At 41.7% G+C, this 15,210-nt stretch overlaps 4 protein-coding genes across 4 annotated transcripts in view; 2 read left to right on the top strand and 2 right to left on the bottom strand.

Moving 5' to 3' along the window:
- The window catches only part of LOC126559576 (COP9 signalosome complex subunit 9), a 194,968-nt gene that overhangs the window by 125,780 nt on the left and 53,978 nt on the right, over nucleotides 1-15,210 (bottom strand). The window lies entirely within an intron of this gene.
- LOC126558181 (uncharacterized) overlaps nucleotides 1-15,210 on the top strand; it is a 407,024-nt gene that overhangs the window by 369,875 nt on the left and 21,939 nt on the right. The gene's annotated exons all lie outside the window — the stretch shown is intronic.
- Nucleotides 4,164-4,842, bottom strand: LOC126567316 (uncharacterized). Its single transcript, XM_050223544.1, has 2 exons — nucleotides 4,444-4,842; nucleotides 4,164-4,343 (listed from the first exon to the last, which is right to left on the bottom strand). Exons 1-2 carry the CDS (start codon nucleotides 4,840-4,842, stop codon nucleotides 4,164-4,166), a joined length of 579 nt encoding a protein of 192 aa, XP_050079501.1.
- Nucleotides 11,211-13,819, top strand: LOC126558683 (histidine-rich glycoprotein-like). The gene is made up of 4 exons (XM_050214733.1): nucleotides 11,211-11,246; nucleotides 12,761-13,042; nucleotides 13,121-13,255; nucleotides 13,331-13,819. The coding sequence occupies exons 1-4, from the start codon at nucleotides 11,211-11,213 to the stop codon at nucleotides 13,817-13,819; spliced, it is 942 nt and encodes a 313-aa protein (XP_050070690.1).

The raw sequence follows: 15,210 nt of genomic DNA, 5'->3' as shown, positions 1-15,210 counted from the left end.
TAGAAGTTGTCAAGATTGAATTGTAGGAACAAACAGTCAGAGTAAGAGGATGTACGGGAGAACAAATTAAGGTCATCAGCATAACAATAAAACAAAGGACCTCGGAAGGAAGGTAGGAACTCGCATCCTACACCTTAACGACACCTTAACAGAGCAGATGCAGGAGGCGCCGAACTAGGCGCATGAAGCAGAGGAGTGCAGAACTACGACAGCCAGCATGACGTTGACGAGGTACCCCCGCCATCCCTGGACGAAGTCATCAGTGCCATCAAACAGCTGAAATGCATTAAATCACCTGGTAGCGATGGGCTGGTGGCCGAACTGTTCAAGATGAGTACAGAGAAGATTTCCGCCATCATGCAACGGCTGATTGTTAAGATTTGGGGCCAGGAAGAACTAACTGAGGAGTGGAAACTGGGTGTCATACACCCGGTGTACAAAAAGGGCGACAGGATGGACTGTGCTAACTTCCGGGCCATCACAGTCCTGAATGCTACCTATAAGATCCTGTCCCGAATACTCTTCTGCAGACCGGGGCCCCTTGCAATAGATTTCGTTGGAAGTTACCAAGTTGGATTTGTTGGAGACAAATCGACAACCGACTAAATCTTCACTCTACGGCAGATCCTCCAAAAATGCCGGGAGCAAAAGATCCCTACGCACCAACTATTCATTGACTTCAAGGCGGCCTACGATACCATAGATCGGACCGAACTATGGAACACCATGCAGCATTCCACCATACGGATTCCTTGGGAAGCTTGTACGGTTGTTAAGGGCCACTATGGACGGGGGTGCAGTGCAAGGTAAGAGTTTCGAGAATGCTGTCAGAATCGTTCGATTCTCGCCGGGGTCTGATTCAAGGAGTCGGACTCCTGTTTGCTGTTCAACTTCGTTCTGGAGGGTGTCATGCGAAGCGCGGGCTTCGACATCCGTGGCACGATTTTCACCCGATCTCTCCAATTCCTTGGCTTCGCGGATGACATCGAAATCATCGGACGGACAACTGCAGCGGTGTGCGAGCTGTACACCCGACTGAAACGCGAGGCCAATAGGCCAGAGTATCAGTTGACGGCAAAGATCTCGAGGTAGTGGAGGAGTTCTGCTACCTTGGTATGATCGTAACTTCGGACAACAACGTAAGCAGCGAAATCCGAAGGCGCATTGTTCAGGGGAATCGTGGAGAATGAACCACGAGCTAGCTGATCTGTTTGGCGATGCTGATATCCTGACTCTAGTTAAAGCCGGAAGGATACATTGGCTGGGGCATGTGATGAGGATGCCGGACTCATGCCCCACCAAGAAGGTGCTCGTTAGCGATCCGTTCGACACGAGGTGTAGAGGAGCACAACGAGCTCGTTGGCTGGATCAAGTGGAGTCTAACCTGTCGGAGATCGGATGCAGCCGTGAATGGAGGACTGCAGCCCTAGACCGAGTTTCCTGGAAACTGATTGGAGACCTGGCCATGTCGACACGACGTGCTCAATACTGATCAGGCCAAGAAGAAGAAGAAGAAGAAGAAGACATGGATTTAACACACTTCCTTGGGTACGCCAGAGGGATACATAAAGCATTACGAAAAGGCATTGTCAAGTTTGACTTGATATACACGGTTTGATAAATAAGAATGAAGCCACGAGAGCATGTCGTCCGATAGCTCAAGTTTTTTCAATGTTTTAGGAGAATACCGTGAGGTCAACGGTGAAATGCCTCTTTGAAGTCATTGTATCAATTTGGTAACCTGAGTCAAGTCAATGAGGTTTGTTGTTGTGGATCGGTTGGACAAAAAACCATGTTGTTATGGCATGAGTATGTTTGATGTTAAATCTAACAGAGTATTTTTTTCGTTTATTTACAGATGCTTTGAGTCTTAGAGACTACATTCGCCTCTCTACAGCATAAAAAAGGATGGTTTAATCTAATACAGAACTATGGCACATGTGGCTTAAATATTATGGAAAACTATTGTTTATAAAACATTGGAAACTATTATGGCATATGGTATCGGATAAGTTTAAACTATTGCTTAAATTTCTTTGTATAAATGACTGATGCGTAAAAATCTAATGAGACGGTTCTGCTGGAGTTTGTCGGGTGATGGGATTGTCGTTAAATCAGTTCCTAGTTGACAGGTGGCTCGGTGTGTCATGTATCCATGGGAATCGGTGAGGATGTGGCGGACGGTGATGTCAACACCGCAGAAACTGCAGAGTGGAGGACTGGATTTTTCTAGGAGGTAGAAGGCGTAAGGCGGGTATGACCTATGCGAAGGCGGGAAAGGACTCGTTGGATGTGGCTCGATTCGGTATCTTCCCATGAAGAGGTATTGTTCTTGATAGGACGGAGTTTGTTGTTGAGGTCTACGTCGTGCCATTTGCAAGGCCGGCTTTCTCGTTTTCGTCGGCTTTCTCGTTTCCGTTGATTCCGGAATGACCCGGAATCCAACAGAAAACGATTGTCGGGGATGCAGGTATGAAGTCTAGGAGCTGGATGTGGGGGTCTTTGGAGTTGCCGTGTTCCAGGGCAGTCAGAACACTGGCACTGTCGCTGAAGATAACGTTCGGTCGGTCAGTCTGTAGTCCTTCGTCGGCGGCTAGTTGAATTGCTATTGCTTCGGCGGAAAAGATGGAAGTGTGATTAGGAAGTTTGATGGCGCAGTTGTCTGTAGTGGAGTGAATCCCACAGCCGGCTGAGTCCAGATAAACGGAGCCGTCTGTAAAGATATGGTGAAAATGTTTGTATTTAGTCTGAAATCTAACAGAGTATCCTAAACAACTGTTTCGAAGACCATGGCTGTACAACGAAGCTTAGCAATGCCAAGCTTTGTGGTGAATGGTGATGAGATGCTGTGCAGTAACTTTCGGTAACAAAATCTATTATATTTAGTTCTATAAAATCTGATATTGTCATCCCAAGCTATCAGATAGCTTGTCAGCAAGCTATCTTTGTAAAACCACTAGGAAGTTCTGTTCACTTAAACGCTACTCTTCTTAGTTTCGATAATACGTGGATGCTCATCGACGCTTTTGGTTTTTCTTTGTATAGTACAATAGTCCGTTCAGTTGTAGAACATGGGTATAATTCTCTAATCTGCTATTGCTGTCCCAGTTTCCAAAATAACTCGCAGAAATGAGCTTACTAGGTTTGTTTGAATCCTGAACCTGGCATTTTCTTTCCAGTTATAGCTTGTACAAAACTTCTTAAGAAACGATGGCGGAATTAAACTGGATTAAATAATATGATAACAAAAGAGATGATAGAATTATTGTGAAACGCTTTTTTTATAATTCAATTAAACCTTACATTTACTGCGTATTGTTTCCAGGGGCCCGGTGGTCGACAGAGGCGCCGGTCTTTATGCAGCAGGACCGGGGTTCAAATCCCATCCGGGCCGTCCCTCCGTAATGAGGATTGACTATCCAACTACGTGGTATCGGCAAGTCTAGTAAGCCATCCGATGGCCGGCGTGACCTTAGATGTCGTTAAGCCAATAAGAATTGTTTCCAGGATCAAGTTGCCATTAAATCGACAGTTAGTAAGACTCTCGCTTATCTGAAACCCCTTCTCATTCAACAGGAATATTGTTGACTAGCAAATTAGAGGGAGTTCATTATATGTGTTTATGAGATACCTCTTGGTGCTGTGATGGCCAAGTGACAGTATAACCTGGCTGCTGTTTGAGCTAATGACATTTTAGTAGCTAATATGGTTGCCGCTGCAGGGCCGATGGATAATAGCCGTTAAGTTTTACCTACATGGGAGCCTGAAGTCCAGTCTTGAAGAACTCGAGCAGGTGCACAGCCCCGAACTCCATAATCCACTCGGATAGCAGAATCCACCTCCACCCGTATGACGAATTTCTGGCAGAATGTTAAGCAACTCTACAAATTTACAAGACAACACAACTACAAAAATTGATGGGACCACCAACGATTTAAGTAGAATCTTCAGTTAAAGCACTCCGTGGCTCTTTAAGTTCCATAGTAGTACGAGCAATCTTCTTCTACTGTCGCCGGGATGCTTGTAGAGACTTTGTGTTTTCTTTCGTCTATTTATATCATCGTGCAGTACTAGTTTTGTACGGGGGTTTAGGTCTCTTATAACTAGTTTTATTTACTACAGAACATGAGCATAATTTTAACTTAAGTTATTTAGAAAAATTTTCACCATTCAATCATGGAGCGAAAAACTCCCATTCTTCTAATTATACCATAAGTTTGAAGCTTAAGCAAGGTTGTGTTGTCTTTGAAAATGAAAGCTATAGTTAATCGATAGTCGCCAGCAGGAAGAGATTTTGGAAGAGTTTGTTTATCCACCCAATATTCAACGCTGTATGTACGATTCTACGAATGTGGAAAAATAGTTTAACCATCTAATTACACCCGAAGAGTTGATTCAATGAATAGACGTTTTGGTTTATATTACTTATATAAAATTACTTACACCATGCGGACATCGTTTAGCGATACTACTAATCCTCGCAAACACCACCTTGTATGCAATTTCTGAAGCAGGATCTCGATTTTTTTGTGACACAAATTCGCACGCCTCTATTTCTAAATCGAATAGAAAGGGGCGATAAGTGGAAAATTTGTACTCCGCACTAAATCTCATTTTCAAATAGTTGAAGCTTTCGGGAACTGTTATTGACAAATTTAACATAGTTGGTTGATCACGGCGAGCTATTGTTTTGCAATAATGAAGCACACTTCGCTTATAAGGTGTATCAATGCACATGAACTTGGTAATTTTGAGATCATAGTCTCTATCGCTTACAGCTAGATTATGTTGAATAAACAAAAATATCGCTATTCCCAGTATTACGCTGTGTTTAGACTTCATGTTTGATGGTACACCGCGGTTCGGTATCTGAAGTTGAAACCATACCAGCAATAGGTATATATTTTTAAAATTGTAATCATCCATCATCATTAAAAAAACATTTACTATGCACGCGTGACAGAGAGTATCTAACCAGAGTATCCACCAGATAAGGTGCGTCCGTAATGAGTGCTTAACCATGTTCCCATGATAGAATCAAGAAGCGTGCAACAGAAAGTTACTGTTGCTGGAGATTTAGTCTATTGATTTATCGGATGGTTACTTGTTCATCAATTTGGTTATTTATTGTGCAGACTACTTGGCAAGCTTTTTTGGAGTTGATGTGATTTATGTTATAATTATTATAAGTTGGTGTTTTAAGACCAGTGTGGCGAAAAATTTAAACAAGAATAAAGCACTTACACGTTATACTTACTGTGAAAATCTTGGGCATTTAAATATTATGTAAAATTTCGGACGATCTCGGGACGATTCTACTCCCGGGAGAACAACATTTCCAACGCCTCTGCCCGATAGAGTAATAATGGGAAGGTTCTAATTTATTACCACTTTCCTGGCTTTCTGGCAAGAGCTTTCTACTCCTGGGTACTCTAAGAATAGCACTACCTATTAGAAACGTCCGGTACCAACACCCTAGAGCTCGTCAAATAAATTTGACAGTAGGATAATATCGAAATTAATTTTTTAGGACTATTTTTGATATGATTCGTCAAATATAACCAATAATGAACGAGTTGTTTCATCTCGCTACTTAAAGGTATTGCGTGGGGACGGAGTGACTACGGTCACTAGGTAACTACGGGGGGACGGTCCGGATGGGATTCGAACTCCGGTCCTGCCGTTCGAGGACCGGCGCCGCTGTCGCCTACACCACTGGGCCGCCCCATCATACTCATCAGCATCATACTATGAATGAGATAAAATCGATTCGTGCTCAGAAATATAGTACGTTTCATCTACATAACAGTTTGCCAAGAAAGCCAACATCCCTGAAATATCTAAGAGGTGAATGGTCAATTTAGACATCATCAGAAACAACATCTTGTTGTGACCGATCGACCGATCCAATTTTTCTCTATAAACATATTCTGGGATGACTGTTACGCAAGCACCGCAATCTGTTACGAATATCATATTTTTTCCATTCTCTTCTAATTCGATTATTTTTGCCGCATTATTGCTTGCTTCATTTGACACGTGATTAAACATTCTTGACCTCTCAATGAACTTTGTGTTCCTGCAGCACGTAAACACATGTCCTTTCTTTTTACACACGAAACACATCTACTATCGCGCTGGACAGGTGTTCGGGTCGTGCGCTCTACCACACCGATAACACGCTCCGTCTTTACGCACACGATCGCCGATAATCTGCTGCGTACCCTGCTGCTGGTCGTTCTTACGCACACAATCTCCTGTTCTTTGTTGCGATGACTGATGATGCATGTGGTGTGGATGTTGGTGTCTAACACTGTTGCTCGATACCGCTCTTACTGCTGGTACTGCTGCCATTTCTCCAACATGTGGTTTCATCCTCATAGCTTCGTTATCATCCTTTCCAGCTTCCCAAGTGCGTGCGATTGCCGTTGCTTTCTCAAACGACACATCTTCTTGTCGTAAAAGCTGCTTCCGCAATTCACCATCACGTAGGGCTTCGTTTAAAAAGTCGTCGAAGCTACACTATTGCGCCGCTGACTTTAGCATTATTAGTTTTATTATTATTAATATTGTTCATTGATCGTCCGCCGTTTACGGCTTAACGAAGCAGGAGGATTACAGTTTTACAAGACTTGTAAATTAAAACATATCTCATGTACAGATATTTAGTTCGAAGTAAGACGGATGCGTAACAGATTTTTAAACGTGCAAAGAGGCATATTAAAGTCAAACATGTGCGAATGCGTATTGAATCGGGATTTTAGGGGAGCATTATCTCCATACTCCGTTCGCGAGCGCGTAACAAGTAACATTAGGTGATGTCTGACGGATAGTCTGGGGATATTAAATCTAAGTTCTGCTAATAAATAGGAATCGTCGATAGTTCCTAAAAGAAGTCCTGCTATGAATGTGGCTTGATGCAAATACCGCCGATGTTCCAGAGACTTGAGGCCTAACAGTTGACATCGCTCAGTGTATGATGGGAGGGAGGAACTATCAGTCCATCCTAACTTACGAATCGCGAAACGTGTGAACTTTCTTTGGACAGCCTCAAATCCGTTTATCCATTCGTTAGTGTATGGACAGCACACAGGTGAACAGTATTCCAGGAGCGATCTAACCAGCGAGCAATATAGAGCTTTTTTACCCCCGGAAGCGTCAAAGTCACGAGTCAGTTTGAATATTAATCCTAGAGTTCTATTGGCGCGGTTGATTACGATGTCATAATGAGGTCCGAGGGACAATTTTTGGTCAAGTAAAACACCTAGGTCGCACATTTGTGCAGTTCTTGAAACGCATACGCCGTTTATATAACAATCATAATTAAACATTGATTTCGCACGCGTAAATGACAAAACGAAACACTTTTCGGTACATAGAGACAAACAGTTGAGGACGCACCAGTTGTTGAACACCGAGACAGCTTGCTGTAGATTAGAACAATCTTTGGTCGATTTTACGGGCATAAACAGTTTGACATCGTCAACGTATAGCAAATAGCAGTTGTCAGGTACAAGAGAGCATACGTCGTTTATCTATAAAATAAACAGCAATGGACCCAGATTGCTGCCCTGAGGAACTTATGGAGGTGCTTATGAAAGGACGAGAGGTGTGATTCCGAAATTTTCCGAGTTCAGCCAAGCTAGGATTGATTCTGAGAGGCCCAGCCTTTGGAGTTTATTCATTAGTATATCGTGCGATATGCTATCGAAGGCGGCTCTCAGGCTCTCAAAACCCTGGTCCATGCGGTTCACACACTCAATGACAAATTGTACTAAATTTGTAGAGGTGGAACGTTTAGGCATGAAACCGTGCTGTTCCTTCTTCAAGTAGCCTAGAGACGCTTTAAGGATACATTCAGTGACGGTTATTTCTATTAGTTTGACACTCGCGCTTATTGATGTGATGCCTCTGTAGCTGGTAGCAAGCTGCCTATCGCCCTTTTTATACAGAGGAATCATCCATGACGTCTTCCAAATGGCCGGGATCTCACCTTTGTCCATAGATAAATTGAATATCCTGACGAGAAGGGGACATAACGAAGCCGAGCACTGCTTCAGCACAACTGCAGGTAGGCCGTCTTTACAATGTTTAAATCTATGGTGGTTTGTTGCAGGTCAATACGGTTCACTGGAGTGTTGCTAGATGCGCGAGAAACGGCGATAGGATCGGGGACATATGAGGATAAAACGTCAGAGAGTCTCCTTGCGAAGGTTTCGCATATTTCATGGTCGGTGTGTGCTATAGAGTTGTAGTGCAGCGAGGAAGGTTCCGCGTTGTTTCTTTGACATGACTTTACGAATGACCAGAAGATTGTGATGTCTCTGTTTTCAAGAAATTCCCAATAAGTGTAAGAAATAGCCTGATTTATGCTGTCGAAATTTGCTCGCCTCAAATTCAAACGTTGAGTTGGGCCAAGGAGTGTGCGTGTGCTCGATGGATAAGCAGAATGAACGGAAACTCGAATCGGTGGGTGATGAGCGTCAGCAAGCAGAAGATGTTCATCAGATGATAGCGTGGATACTTGGGTTACCAATGCTGTGTTAGCGTTTGCGAGTACCAGATCAATAACTCTTCCCAGGGTATTTTTTGCAGTGTTAAGTTGTTTCGATAAGTACAGGTGCAATATATTGATGAAAGCTCTGCTGTGCGTGGAAGTGCAATGTGGGTGAAGATCAGTCCACGTGATATGTGGCTGATTAAAGTCACCAAGTAAAATTAGTTTGTCGTAAGGCTTCATGTGTTCCGATATTTTTTCGATTGATGACAAAAGGCAGGATAATGTGTGTGTGTCTGAACTTTTATCAGGCAGTATGTAGAGGTTTGCCAGGTAGAGCGTCCCTTGGTTCAGGATTATTTTCAGCCACACACACACTCTAATGAGTCTGCTTCAGTATAGCATTCGCGTGAATTAAGCCTTGACAAGACGGCAATTAGAACGCCGCCACCGCGCGTATGAGTGCTGTTGAGTGTGCTTCGGTCAGTGCGATAGACACTTTTTGTCACTTTTTGACACGTATGCTTTTTGTCGAAAAACAGTCCTGATGGAATGGAAGCTTCCAGCCACGTTTCGGTGAGTGCAATCACGTCGTAGTTGAAAAGTGACGATGAAGAAAGTAGGTCGGAGGTTTTTGTACGTAAACCGCGAACATTTGAAGCATGATGACGTACTCGTGGATTTGTCCACTTCCCTGCACACTGTTCCGGAATTTAAAACGCTCCGCAACTACACTCACTACCGGACTTAAATGCGCTTTTAATAGTCCGCACAGTTTTTCATAAGGTTTCAGACGCGGTTCCTCCGGATCGCACACTTTGCTTGCAACCTTGTACAAGGATGTTCCGCCTAACGTAAGCAACAATCCGATCTTCTTTTTTTGCGTGACGTTCGAAGTGACGTCATTCACTTCGAACAACACACTTAGTCAACACAAATATTCCGTAAAGGATTCGCGTAAAACGAAAGTGCCATTAATTGTGCCATTGTACTTTTTCGTTTTTCCTCGTCGCACAACACACTAATACTAACATACTAGGTACACTTATTACTAATTCCATATACTGCACTTCTACAGCCAGATAGAAATGTTATTTGATTACAGAATGTACAAAAGGATTCCAAATGACACTTTCGAAGAAATTACTTGAAGATGTTCTCTTAACTAGCCGCACACACCTCACATTTTTTCTGCTTTGGCTCTACGACGTCCTTCCGTTATTGGCTCGATAGTCAGTTTCGCGTACGAAAGTAGTCTGGACGTAATTCGATACCGAATCTTATCGTGTTCAGACCAGTGCCGGTGAACTAAACTGCCAACCTCCTCCGCGAGACCCAAAGCACATTATTTCATCAGAAAATTTTGATCATGTTTCTGATAAGTTAAGGAAACCGACCTGCTTAAACTAAGTGATGTAACTGATTATTTAAACAGAAGAAAATAAGAGTCAATTTCAAACAACTTATGGCGACAGAACATGAAAACCGTAGAGGTGAATGTAGTCTCAGCGTCTCAAAGCTACTCAAAAAAACGAAAAAAAAATTATGAGAACAAAAATATAAAACCATACGAAAATCTGTTCTTTTGTTTTTGTTTCTTCCTAACAGTATCCCAAGGCACGTAAGCGATATGCCAGATTACTGAACGTTTTATGCCACACAGTCAAAAATTTAATCTTAAGTATGGTTCTGAAGGGATTAAATACTATTCTTATTGAAAACTGAACTGGTAGTGAAACTATTGATGTATGCTCCAGTTTAGCTTGGATAACTTTATCATTGTGCAAAGATAAACTAATCACTTCAAGGTTGCTTGGGGATAAACACACAGCTTAATTAGTTCGACATCATTCATCACCGAGAGCTGTCAAACATCATTCAGCAAAATGCAGGAAATCATGCTCTAGCAAGACTTCCATGTGCTTTCTGGAGAATGGCTATCAACTGCATGTATATAGCAACGGGCTTCGTTAAATTGCCGTATTGCAGCATTTTTTTGCAACTAGCCGGCCCCGCACTGTATGGATCGCAGCCAATCACAGTGTTGAGAAAATGTTGGGATGCGATCCACAATCAACGACAGCGATGTGGTACTGACTGCTAATCTTTAACGTTAATCACGAAGCAATCACCCAGTCGAATCTTCATTTTATTTTTCGTAATCGGTTCTTTCAAAGTTAAGCGATTGTGCTTTTGCTTTTGGTGCTGTGACATCGATCGAATCCTATCCAAGCCCATCTGACAAGGGTTGGCAAATGTTGTCATCAATTTGCCACCATTACCATTACCAAACGGTTTGACAATGCTTCTTCTCGCTAATGAGGAGCTGGTAGGGAGCTGCACTACTAAAAGAGCTCTGGTAGGATATTTCAATTGAAGAGGATCAATTGTAAATCACGATAGTGTTCACCGGTGAGAGGAATGAACTGATTGAAATCGAAACTAGAACTTCGTATAAATAGTTTGGCGAGCGGTTCCAATCAGTCAGTGTACAGATGTTTGCCTGCTGGATAACAGAAACTAGCCAGCGCAGGTTCTTTTGAGTTGCAAAGTGAAAATTTGTGTTTTGTTTGTACTGTGCTTTAAACAAATGCGTAAGAATAGTGTACATTAATATTGGTTTATTTGGGCGTGTTGATAAGGCAGCACGTGATTTGGTATTTTAAAAGTTTTGTGAAAAAAAAAGTTTTTAAATACGTTACAAATCATAGCAATGCTAAAATTACCAAAATGTGCATGTGTGCTAAAGGTAAGAATAGTGTAAATGCAATACTGAACTTATGTGAAGCATGAAACATAATTTTCTCGATAAGGACTGTTCTGACAGCTTTTCTACAGTAGTTGTCATTCTTCTTCTCGTCTAATCAAATTTTATCCAAGATTTGACAGACCAAGGACAGACGGAAATAGCAGGTCAGGATCGCTAGAGGTTGTGGTACCAAAGAAAATGATAAATGATCTACATTTTGTAGAATAGTCAGCCGTCAGTTACATATACCAACAGGATTCGAACGCTACCAAAATGTACCGAAAGTACAAGAGCCGAGTAAAATCAACTTTCAAAGCACAGCAGAATTTTAAATCATCTAACACACGTAGCGCATAGAGATTATTTGGTGTGTCAAAGTTTAAAAGACGGTGTGTTGAAATCAAAAGCTTTCCATAAAAAATGTGTTGCTCGGATAGCTGAAATGTTTTAGAGCCAAAAAATTCACACATTGATCAAGCTAAGCAAAACAGAACTAATGACAAAAAAGAGTCCACAACATACGCTATTTAATATTTAAAATATGTTGCAATCACGCACAAACAAAACACATGATATACTTGAAAATCCTCATTGACCAGATTTTTTGGTCAAAATTTGAGTTTGGACAAAATTGTGCTTCAGTACAAGAACAGCTTAAGAACAGCCTAGTTTCAAGTACTAGGATTTAAAGGAATCTCTGCCACAAAATTACTCTCAACTGAACTCATTTTTTCCTCAATTATTTGTTTTAACATTGTTCGAACAATATTGAAAAACCTCAATCTCAAGGTCAATATTGAACAAAAAAGAACTCATTTAACAAAGCTTTCTACCCTTCGTGTACGGTAGATTCAAAAAGTTTGCTCTTCATTTGGAGTGGTAGACAAAACCCTATCGTCAAAAATATTGAGGCTTCGAGAGCTAAAAACTTGGGGCGTAAACTTTTGGCGTATCGATTTGGACTTTGAAGTTTGATTGAAAAACAAAACTGCTGAGAAACGAAGGAATTATAGTCTGATTAATTTTAAATAAATGTCGTGCTTTAAAAATTACAATTAATACGACACGAATGCAATGAAGGCTGATTTCTTGACAAAGGTTGATCGGAGGCGGTCCGATAGCAAAGGCGACAGCATTGAAAGTCTTCACACGAGCATTATATCTCATCCGACACATTTCTCCCTAGTGAGGACTGACTACCCAACCCAAAGAACATAAAGAAGAATTTGCTATTTACAAACCCTCCGATGCATGAAACGTGAGCCTTTTGTCATATTTATTTGGTTAAATTTTTACAATATGTTTCGTGTACCGGGGCTTTTACTTTTTGCTATCGTAGAATGAAATCTTCACGGCACTTACGGAGCTTTTATGTATGTTATAGACCACAGCCTACGAAAGCATAAAAGCTCATTCAATGAGGTATTGGCTTTTGTGTTAAAAAGCTTCATCCGTAGCTTGCACAGTGTAAAAGCTCAACATTTATAGCAAGTAATATTCATTTCTCTTCCTAGCATTGCTGCTATATTCTGTTCGTTTCCGTAATTATGCGAGTTGAGGCCGAGGCTCCAATCAACTCCTACTTACCGCCTGCTCATGGTCATGGTCACGGTGGAGAAGGTGGGCATCATGATGATCACCATACAGACTTAGTACCACCATCCAGCAGTTACGGAACACCCGATTCGAGTTACGGTCCGCCTCATCACCAGTCTGGTTTTCATCCGGATCATCACGAGTACGAGGACCATCACGATCACCATGATAACCACGATGATAGTGGATCCTTTGAAGATGTAACTGGTTCTTTGAGCGTATATTATTCAAAACCATGCACTTTGACTCTAAACAACTTGTATTTTGTGTTATCACAGGAACCGGCTAAGTATGAATTTAGCTACGAAGTAGATGACGAAGACGCGGATCTGTCTTTCGGGCATGAAGAAATGCGTGATGGAGATTACACCACTGGAAAATATAACGTATTGCTTCCTGATGGCCGTCGGCAGGTAATGGGAAAAGATGCGTTTATTCGTTGCAAATCTAAATTAAATATTTTCATAACTCTTTATTTCTGTTAACAGATTGTAGAGTATGAGGCGGATCATAAGGGATATAGGCCGAAGATAACGTACGAAGGAGGTGATGAACATCCACATCACCATGACCATCCTCATGAACATGGACACGATCATGGACATGGAGGATATTCAAAGGAAACTCCACACACTCAACTGGGCTATCCTAGGGAATCGCATCATGATTTTGAGCACAATGGTATTGCGCACGGTTCGAACGAGTACGATTCACATGGGCACGATAACGGACATAGCCGAGCTGATCACGGAATTCACGATGGGCATCGAGGTTATGACAGCAATGCACACGATAACCATGGCAACGGGCACGGCCATGGACACGGGCACGGACATAACGGACACAACGGTCATAACGGTCATCACCATAATGGCCATAATGGTCATCATCGCAGAAGAAGCAGTAACGCATACAACCATCAACACCCGTCAAATCACCACAGTAATGATAATCATCGTCACAATGGATACCACTAAAGCTATGACACCACAGAACGGAAATCGATTGATCGAGAATCTATGACGAATTAACGTAATACAAAATAGTATAAAGCGTATAAGAATCTGAGCATTATAAAACTCTTCGTAACATATGTATTCAGATTCTTGTGCGTCAGATCGCTTACCGCTTACCAGTGTATCCCGGAGGAGGAAGTAAAGACGCTGAGGTAGGCATATAATTTACATTGCTTTAGTTTTTAATCAACACCAATCTTATACAGCCAACAGCTAATTTATAAGCTTACAAATACGCAATATATGCATCCTCACAAGACGAAGGACTCCAAAGCATAATTCGAGCTTGATGTGTTACGTTTTATAACCCGATGACACCCTTCTACATGAATCATTTAAAATGCCACAGAGTTTCATCAATGAATATGGATCATACAATTGATCAATGATCATTAACTTATTAAAATTATGGAAAACATTTCATAACCTGTTGTACCTGTTGCCATATCATCCTCTTCCTTCCATCACACGAGTATCGATTCTTGGGAATCAGTATTATCGGTAATAGTACTTTCTACGACTTGCACGTGATTCAATCACCAAAAGAGACGAGCCTTCGGCCAGTTCAGCCCCATAGCGGTTCATTCACCATCATTGCTACACCTGAATCAGGCACCAGCGAGATTTAGCGTTCTTCGACGACGTGATTCGTGCTGTCAAAACATAATTGACGTCATATTTTACAGGTAAGCGCGCCAAGCAATTTGTTATTTGAACATTCTTTCCAACGGCAAGCGCCTTCGAACCGTTAGAAGCCAAATAGGTTGCACAACAGTGATGATGCGCCAGCATAAGTCGTTCGAATTCGTTCAAATAAATTTGAAAGGCGGCTTGCGCTTGTGCATCCGACGACCATCTCTGACAGAATGGATCGTAACAAGTTTAACGTATGCGTTATACATTTTCGATGCAAATCTCTGAGCAAATTGCTCTCACCAGTACGATGGAAAAGTGCATGCTGTGCTAAAATTAAATACACTTTAGTTGCTTTTTTGTGTTGGTTTTCCTACCAACGTGCGCTGCTTTATTCGGATGTGCAGCAAAACTGATCAAAATGAACCAAAACCAATGAATTTTTGGCACAAAATTTTGATTAATATTCTACTTTAATGCAAATTGAGAAAAACATTATTATTGCCAGGACATTTGTCGTGAGGTTATCAATACAAAAAACTGCCTTAAAACCTTCCCATGTTAATGGAATTTGACATCTTAAACCTTTGTCCTTGATCTTGATCTCACATTTCTTACGCCATAGATAATCTTCGGTTTGATCCGTAGTTGGATATTTCATATGATGCTAAAATCAAATCCCTTACGATTCGATCAGCCGCACCCGCATCGATGGACAA

Source organism: Anopheles maculipalpis, chromosome 2RL (assembly GCF_943734695.1).
Source record: "Anopheles maculipalpis chromosome 2RL, idAnoMacuDA_375_x, whole genome shotgun sequence".
Taxonomy (NCBI): Eukaryota; Metazoa; Arthropoda; class Insecta; order Diptera; family Culicidae; genus Anopheles; species Anopheles maculipalpis.
Note: the sequence above shows the minus strand (reverse complement) of the source record. Positions and strands in the feature narration are given on the sequence as shown.